General features: G+C 41.7%; 1 protein-coding gene across 1 annotated transcript in view; it reads right to left on the reverse strand.

Moving 5' to 3' along the window:
* Positions 1–9,518, reverse strand: part of LOC128744549 (vitellogenin-4) — a 29,189-nt gene extending 19,671 nt beyond the window's left edge. Inside the window, exons 1-2 of the mRNA XM_053841630.1 lie at positions 9,306–9,518; positions 8,480–8,661 (exon numbers count right to left, since the gene is read on the reverse strand). Coding sequence (XP_053697605.1) covers positions 8,480–8,661; positions 9,306–9,339 — 216 coding nt within the window. The 5' untranslated portion in view covers positions 9,340–9,518. The remainder of the gene's footprint in view (positions 1–8,479; positions 8,662–9,305) is intronic.
* Between the last annotated feature and the right edge of the window lie 333 nt (positions 9,519–9,851).

Raw genomic sequence — 9,851 nt, forward strand, 5'->3', positions numbered from 1 at the left:
CAACGGCAAAGCAAAATGCAGTAGCTACGTTTCGACGGGCAAATAACGACAGTGAAGTGCGAAGTTTTCTTGGACTTGACAATTATATCGGTAAGTTTGTACCCAATTTGGCAACTATGGACGACCCCCTTCGAAATCTTATGCGGAAAGGCACTAAATTCTGCTGGGGATAAAAAGAGGAAAAGGCTTTTAATGAAATAAAAGCCAGTATTTCTAATGCGAATTGCTTACGGTTTTTCAAACCAGAGGACGAAACATCCGTTATGGCCGATGCTAGTCCTCATGCATTGGGGGCAGTCTTAATTAAAACAAATGCTACGGATGAGTCACGAGTCGTATATTTTGCGTCAAATACCCTTATTCTGTATTTCGAACGGGTCTTATTTTGTTCGACTTGTTTCGAACGAGTTGTTTTGCTGGCGGATTGAAGAATGCCATCCAGTTTCGCTCGAAAAACCCATCCGTTCGAATTACAGAATAGGGGTGAAAATCTCTGACAGATACTGAACGTCGGTACTGTCAAACTGAGAAGGAGGTACTTGCACTGGTGTGGAGCGTAGAACGTTTTCAGAATTACTTAATTGGCAGAGAGTTCAATCTATTAACAGACTGTAAGGCACTTACTTTTCTTTTTTAATCTACATCGCGTACGTGTGCTCGAATTGAGCGCTGGGTGCTACGTCTGCAGAGCTTCCAGTACAGGATCATACATATTTCCGAGACGCAAAACATAGCTGACGTACTTTCAAGACTTTCAACAGATCCTCCGAAAGCATTTGACAAAGCCGAAGAGTTGATGGTTCGCGAAATTGTCAACTCAGCCGTTTATGCAACCGGTCTAAAATGGGACGACTTTGAAAATGCCAGTCGTGAGGACCCTCAAATCCAATAAATATTTCAAGCTCTGGATTGTGAGAGAGCTAACGAGGTACCTTTGGAATACAGAATGGTATTTCCCGAACTGTGTAGGTTGAACGATGTGATGTTAAGAAATGACCGCATTTTAGTACATCTAAAATTACAACAAGCCCTTCAACTGGCACATGAAGGGCACCCCGGAGCTCGAATTATGAAGGGGCATCTTCGTGCCAATGTTTGGTGGCCTAAGATCGATCAACACGTGGAAAGATACGGCAAAGTATGCCGTGGTTGTTCACTGGTTTCTTTAGCAAATCCCTCAGAACCAATGGTAAGGAAAGAGTTACCGACACGTGCGTGGGAGCAAATCGCCATTGATTTTCTTGGTCCGCTGCCGGACGGAGAGAATCTTCTGGTGTGTATAGACTATTTTAGCAGATTCATGGAAGTCGTAGAAATGAGTGACATATTAACGAATGCCACTATTACCGAATTGATGATTATATTTTCACGATTGGGTATTCCAGATAGTCTGAAAGCTGATAATGGGCCGCAGTTTACTTCCGACGATTTTCGAGTGTTTTGCAAGGAGTATGGTATCCGATTCCTTATTGACCTCAAATTAATAGAGAGGTAGAGCGCCAGAATCGTTCAATCTTGAAGACGTTGAGGATAGCTCAAGAATTAGGGAGAGATTGGCGAAAAGAATTGAGGCAATATGAATTGAGGTCATGACAACACCGATCGCCACCTGTTTATTTACAAGCAAATTTTTGTTATTTGTAAAACGATCAGAAGCACCTGAATCAAATATCCATCCGTTGCTATCAATATTGTTCTTAGTTACCAAAACCGTTGCTACCACCCTGAAACTGTTCGTGTTTCGCACCGCATACTTATCGTTATAATATTTTGTCACAAGTTGATTTTCCATAACTGTACTTATAACAAGCAGAGAAATAAATTCCCAAGTTACACGAAAATAAGTAGTGTATGTATTGAAGAACACAACATATTTGGCGACGAGAAGTTGCACTAAAAGATTTTCATCAGTTCCCGGTAGCAGAATGGCAGAAGGCGGTGGAAATAATTATGCTTTTCCTGGATTCGCAGAAACTCCCACACAAGAGCTGTTGAAGCAAATGGCGGATCAAAATACACGTCGTTTACTTCTTCTTGAGCGGCTTTCCGGACAGTCGGCAACACCAACAGTCTCTAAGTGGAGCGTTGCCCAAATGTCGAATCACTTTCATCGTTCCTGTTCACGAAAAGTTCACAAATTATCTCCTACCACAACACCCACGGGATTTTACCTTCGACCAGGTAATCCAAAAGCTGAAAGTTATATTCGGTCAGCAGAAATCACACTTCAGAAAACGCTACGAATGTTTTCGTGTGGTCAAGTGCGATGCTGATGATTACGTCACCTATGCCGGTGTCGTAAATCGTTATTGCGAAGATTTTGATTTGGCGAATCTATGAATCGACCAGTTTAAAGCACTGATTTTCGTCTGCGGAGTGCAATCTTCAAAGGAGACGGAGGTCAGGACGCGCCTTCTCTCCAAGCTGGAATCAGATGCTGGAAGCAGCGGGGTGCTATCCCAATCTTAACGAACGGTGTTTGACAGTCGACTTAACGAAGGGCGCTATTTCAAGAAACGCAAGAAATAGCGCCCGTCTGACAGGTAGATTTGCTGCCAACCTTGTCGAGATGTGCTGAGATGTTGGCAACAAAAACATGGCACCCATCGCAAGCCCCTGGCTGGAAGGGAGACCAACCTCGAAGTGCTCATAACGGAATGCCAGCGACTGTCTAACCTAAAACATGATACGGCGCTTGTAGAAAAGAACACATCGTCCAGTGTACAAGTGGTTCAGCAACACAAGCAGCACCGTAAGCAACCAAAAGCTGCTACGAAACAAACAGATCTTCCTCGTTCACCCTGTTGGCAGTGTGGAGCCATGCATTTTGCAAAAAATTGCTCCTATACAAACCATGTTTGTAAGCAGTGCAATCGACAAGGACACAGAGAGGGATACTGAAGCTGTTTCAACAGAACTGTCAAAACGTCTGGTGAAAACAAAGAGGCACAAGCTCGCAACCGCCACAACAGCAACAGAAGCGGAACAAAAAGCGAAACAACTCGACTGTGGCTCGGACATAACCATTATTTCTGAGCAGATTTGGAAAAAATCTCCAGTGGATCTCCAGTTTTCTCTCATACCGAACACAGAGTACGTACAGCGTCCGGTGAACAGTTGCCTCTTCTGGGAGAATTTTCCTGTACCATGCAGATCGGTGAAGAGCAACGAAGCGGAACTTGCTACGTTACATCGGTAATAAATTTGAATTTACTCGGTCTGGATTTCATGAATGCTTGCGATGTTTGGGCGAAACCGTTAAGAAGCATTTGCAATCAGGTAAATCGTTCTACTGCTAATAATCCTGTAAACTGGTGCCTCACTCGTTTTCCCGAAGTTTTTAATGATTCGTTGGGTCATTGCACAAAGACAAAAGTGAAGCTTTATCTGAAACCTGATGCACAACCGGTATTCAGAGCTAAACGACCAGTACCTTTTCACGCAGTTTCCAAGGGTTGACGATGAGCTCGATCGACTTCAACGGCTTGGCATTATCTCGCCAGTAGATTTTTCGGACTGGGCCGCACCAATTGTCTCAGTAAGGAAGCCGGGCGGAAGGGTACGAGTCTGCCTGGTGCTTTCCAACAGCTTATGAGCAAGATGATCGTGGGTCTGGAAGGAGGGGATTGCTTTCTCGACGACTTCATTGTTTACAGCGTCAACAAAGAGCAACATAACCGTAACCTGGAAAAACTTTTCAGTCGTATTCAAGAATATGGATTCCATTTATGTCCAGAAAAGTGTAGTTTCTACAAGTCCGAAATCAGACGCTGACGGTATTAAACCTGATCCGGAGAAGGCGGCTTCAATTGTCAAAATGCCACAACCAAAGGACGTCAGTGAGCTTAGATCATTTCTCGGAGCAGCAAATTTCTACGGGAAGTTGGTCCGGGAAATTCATTGAATCAGAGAGCCACTCGATGCTCTCCTGAAAAAGGATTCACAGTTTGTGTGGAGTGCACAGTGCCAGGAAGCTTTCGACACAATCATGAAAGTATTACAATCAGACTTGTTACTGACGCACTACAATCCATCATTAGAGCTGATTGTAGCTGGCGACGCTTCGAAGATCGGAGTAGAAGCAGTCATTATGCATCGTTTTCCTAACAACCAGCTCAAAGCGATTGCGTACGCTTTGAAAACTCTTACCAGCACTGAACAGAAGTATAGTCAAGCGGAAAAAGAGGCATTAGCCCTAGTTGTCGCAGTAACCAAATTTCGTCGTATGCTGCTAGGACGCAAGTTCACGTTGCAGACGGATCATCAACCGTTACTGAAAATATTCGGGTCGAAAAAGGGTATTCCACTACATACCGCTAATAGACTTCAACGTTGGGCTTTATCGTTGCTTACGATTTCAACGTCGAATACGTTTCCACAGATAACTTCGGGTATGCAGACGTGCTCTGCTCTCCCGACTAATTAGCAATCATCAAAAGCACGAGGAAGAGTATATCATCGCAGCCATCAGTCTGGAAGATGAGGTTAACGCAGGTCTAGCTGAGTGTTTCACTTCACTACCGGTGAATTTCAGGATGATTAGCGCAGCTACCAAAAGAGACGCAATTTTTCAGCAAGTAGTGCAGTTTATCAATGATGGCTGGCATCGAAAGGTTGAAGATCCAAAGCTGAAAACTTTTCACGCTCGCCGTGAGTCTCTTTCGGTGATAAATGGATGTGTTTATGATGGAGGAACGTGTAGTTGTGCCGGAAAAATATAGTCAGCGAATTTTAAAACAGTTTCACCGCGGTCATCAGGCCATCGAGCGGATGAAAGCTATCGCGCGAAGTGTTGTATATTGGTCGAACATCGACAACGATATTCAGGACCTTGTTCGTCGATGTGATACCTGTGCCAGTGCAGCCAACTCACCACAACATTTCCAACCTCAACCGTTGCCACGAGCAGATGGACCATGACAACGGATTCACTTGGATTACGCGGGTCCGTTTGACGGAATGTACTATTTGGTCATTGTCAACTCGTATTCCAAGTGGCCTGAAATTTTTCAAACACGATCGACAACACCGTCGATTACAATCAGATTTCTTCAGGCATCTTTCGCCATGTTTGGTATTGCCACGACCATTATTACTGACAATGGAACGCAGTTCGGTAGCAGTGAGTACAAGAAAGTGTGTGACGAACTTGGAATCATCCACATTCGTACTGCCCCGTATCATCCGCAGTCAAACGGGCAGGCGGAGCGGTTTGTGGACACCATGAAACGGTCGTTACGCAAAATCGTTGAAGGGGAAGGAGTACCATCAGTCGAAGCACTGCAAACATTTTTACAGGTGTACCGCTCTACACCTAGTGCCGCGCTTGGTGGGAAGTCTCCAGCAGAGGAAATGCTGGACAGGCCTTTGCGAACAACGCTTGATCTCTTGCGTTCCCCAGTATTTGCTAACACGTCTAATCAACTTCATCCAAGGTTGAAGGCAGCTTCTGCAGTGTACGCAAAGCTCTATTCAAACGCGAATAAGTGGAATTCGAAGTCATTGGTGGAGTGAATTATAATGTGCTACTGGATTACCAGTCAGGTCGGAGAAAACTGGTACGCTCCAGTTTTCAGTTCATTTTCAGTTAACACAGTCATCAATACAGCACACCATCGCTCCACAGAATCGGACGGCTTGATTCCTGCGCATCGGCGTCAGGATGATAGTCAAACATCGGACAGTGATGAATTCTTTGAGTCGGAGGCTGGCTCAGCAGTATTCACTCAAGCAGCAGTTCAGCCTGAATCGAGGAATGCTCCTAGACCAGTTAGGACCAGACGCTTACCAAAGCGTCTGGAGGACTACATCGTAGGTTTCACTTAGAGGGGGAAATGCTACCATCCCTGTAGCTACAACTCTGAAACTGTTCGTGCTTCGCACCGCATACTTATCGTTATATCGTTTTGTCACAAGTTGATTTTCCATAACTGTACTTACAACAAGCAGAGAAATAAATTCCCAAGTTATACGAAAATAAGTAGTGTATTTATTGAAGAATACAACAACTCTGCAGAACGCTGATGCTTTATTTGACGAATAATTTATATGACCGTATCTATGGCAAACGCTTACATTTGAGACTTTTCGGAAAATCAGCTGACCTGTTTTCGACTACACTTCCATTGGTTCTATTTCGCGTTTTTTGACAAATTTCTGAACATTTGTTATATAGTAAAACAAAGTTAGAATTTTAAAAACTATCATTACAATCATCAAACTATGAAAGATGATACAGTCAACCAAAAAAGTATTCGGACAGCAGCGCATAAAATTTTCTTTTAGTAATTTTGCACAGTATTTTTGCAAAAAATGGTAACACATATTTTTTAAACAATGTTTAACTAAAGCATATTTAGATGCATAACAAAAATTCGGGGAAAAGTTTTCCGTTTTGAAGATAGGATACATATAGTTTGAATTCTTCAAAAATGCAGCCAAAAAAGTATTCGGACAGTTAACTATTAGTTGAAATAAATGTCCTTTCTCGCTCATCTACTACCTCGTAGGACCATTTACATTCTTGATGACCTGTTTTAATCTGTTTGGGATAAAATTAACAATTTTTCAAATATCCCTCTGTGAATTGCTGACCATTTTTTTACAAGAGCTCGGTTTAAGTTATTGTGATAAGAAATCGAATGATTTCTCATTTAAAAATGAGATTATCTAAAAAGATGTTCAAAAGGGTTCAAATCTAGACTGAATGCTGATGTTTCGGTAGCTCTAGGACAATTATATGGTGCCTACCGCTTACAATTATCGACAGTATGTTTAGATTCAACATCCCGGTACAATATGTATGTACCACACAATTACAATTTTGCTTTAATTTCACCTAAAATTATTCAGATAGTTGAGTTTACATTTAGTTCTATCCAAAAATATATAACTTTGGTGCCTCGGAGCTTTCCAAGCATCCCAACAAGGTATGACACTAACCGCATTGCTTGTTTACTTGCTGACGAGTGATTTTTCGCTTGTAACCCTTCTCTTTTAGTTATTCTTGCATAAGGGTTGTTGATGTCATACCTTGTTGGGGTGCTTGGAAAGCTCCGAGGCACCAAAGATATATATTTTTGGATAGAACTAAGTGTAAACTCAATTATCTGAACAATTTTAGGTGAAATTAAAGCAAAATTGTAATTGTGCGATACATACATATTGTACCGGGATGTTGAAACTAAACATACTGTGGATAATTGTAAGCGGCAGGCACCATACAATTGTCCTAGAGCTATCAAAACATCAGCATTCAGTCTAGATTTGAACCCTTTTGAACATCTTTTTAGATAATTTTATTTCTAAATGAGAAATCATTCGATTTCTTATCATAATGACTTAAACCGAGCTCTTGTAAAAAAATTGTCAGCAATTCACAGAGGGATATTTGAAAAATTGTTAATTTTATCCCAAACAGATTAAAACAGGTCATCAAGAACGTAAATGGTCCTACAAGGTAGTAGTTGAGCGAGAAAAGACATTGGTTTCAACTAATAGTTAACTGTCCGAATACTTTTTTGGCTGCATTTTTAAGGAATTCAAACTGTATGTACCCTATCTTCAAAACGGAAAGCTTTTCCCCGAATTTTTGTTGTGCATATAAATATGCTTTAGTTAAACATTGTTTTAAAAAATATGTGTTACCATTCTTTGCAAAAATACTGTGCAAAATTTCTAAAAGAAAATTTTATGCGCTGCTGTCCGAATACTTTTTTGGTTGACTGTACATGGAAAATTCGTGGTCACGGTTATATTTATTAGTGGTTTACTTATCTGTCGAACTGTCACAGTGCAGCGTCTAGGTTATGACAGTTGAATTGTCGTCCGTGAACCCAGTCGCAATAATAGAATGTTAGGGTGGCCCCAACACCTAACCCTACGGTGTCCGTCTCTACCGTCCCAACCTTCTAAACCATTTTTGTGTAAAATCTTTTTATGGTGATTTCGCAGTGATACTCGAGCATCAATGCTTTCGTTCGCTTTGTTGATGTAAGTATAGGTAACGAGGTTCACTATTTCGCAGCCTGCTTTGAATGCTTTGCACTAATTACAGAGACAAATTGCATCATAATTCACCACAGTTATAAATATAAGTTATAAATTAAGTGACATGAAAAAATTCAATAGTATTGAAGCTATTCGTTTGAAATACAAATTAGATTAGAGGAACGGCTGTCATTTTTGGAGCAGTGACAGTGAGCATAAAGATCCTACTGATCAATCAGTTTATTTTCATTTTGCAATTATATTTTCGGACAATACCTATTTCTCTCTGTGATAAAACTGCTAAAGCGCTAACTTATGAAAGATAAATCTATTCTTCCATATAGGTATGTAAACAAAAGTTATACAATTATGAAAAAAAAATCATTGCAAAACGATTACAACATTCAAATTTTTGTGGATCTTCTAAAGTAAAATGTCTCGATATAAAAATTCATATTCATTTTACAAATAGTTTTATAAGATGACTTACCTTAACAGCAAGGCTGTTCGGCTCATAGCGCTGCACCCGCAGCTGCCCAACGAGGGTCCAGACGTAGTTGGACTGTGCCTGAAAATCCGGCACCAGAGTGACATCCGTTTCGAGCCGATAGACAATCTCATTGTTTAGGGGAAATATATCGAACGCGCTGCCGTGCCGACCAACGGCAAGAACTGCGATTGGAATAAAACAAAACAAACATCATAAAACAGTGATGTGCCAGGAACGGTTCAGATGCACTTAGATTCGGCCCCTGCCCCAATATCAGTCAGTCAACAAAAAAAAACAGAAGCATAGCACAAGTTGTACTGACAAGTATTTGTTTATGCACTTCACTCGCGCGACAGCAGAATTGGCGCCACTTGAGTCACACGCAACCCGGCCACTAGCTGATGATAGCGGAGACCGAGACCGCAGTCAAGAACTCCCTAGCTCTTATCAGTGACGCAGTAGGCGTGTCGTTCTTCGCTTGTCTCGTGAACTTAGCCTGAAAAGACAAAGTAATGCGTGTTGTCTCGTCACCAGCGCATGTGAGAGCCGACTTGTTCATAATTTCACTGATAGCAAATATGTAATGCTGAAACGAAACTCGGCCAGCCAGTTTTGTTGTTGTTCTTGCAATCTTTTCGGCACTTCGGCGCGCAGGAAAAAAAACACTGTGGGAACGAGGATCACTGCATTCATTGATAAGCGTCCAGCTGAGTGTCGTGACTTGCACTGATACTTCCGTTTTTGGGCAAATTTTTGTTCGATGACGAATCCCAGACGAATTTTTTTTTTCATTACAAAATATTTCACTTCATATAAGGATACTAACTTGAGATGGTTAAAATAAACAATTTGCGTTCCATGGTTTAGTAGGTCACGTAAGATTAATCCTGTTCAATTAACATTTGGTTATTACAAATCACACTGCTCCTCCTGGAACCATTATTATCCGTTCAACAATTTCACTGTTATCCAAAATGCTTTCCTGCACCACACTTATCAAGCCTAAGTCAGAATCCTTCTCTAGAACTGTAATTCACACTGCACTGTACTTCGTTTACTCGGGAGAGCAAGAACCGCACCGACCGTCCAGCCAGCGAAAACTGAAACGATCTTCGACGAGCGATCGCAATTTATTACCACCCCTCAAACGAGGTGGAAAGCGAACGAGAAAAATTTGAGAGTCAAATTTCCGCTTATCAAAAGTACGATCGCGCGATCGCATTGCGTTGGGCCGCGGCGCGGTCGTCAAGGAAACACAAGAAAACGAGAGCGGGAGAAAATGGATAAGGATGACTCTCTCTTCTTCAGTGCATTTTATGGTTGTTGGCAGCTCAGGCTAGTGTACTAATTAACATGTATGTAGATGAGGGCG

The sequence above is a fragment of the Sabethes cyaneus genome, chromosome 3 (assembly GCF_943734655.1).
Source record: "Sabethes cyaneus chromosome 3, idSabCyanKW18_F2, whole genome shotgun sequence".
NCBI classification, from domain to species: Eukaryota; Metazoa; Arthropoda; class Insecta; order Diptera; family Culicidae; genus Sabethes; species Sabethes cyaneus.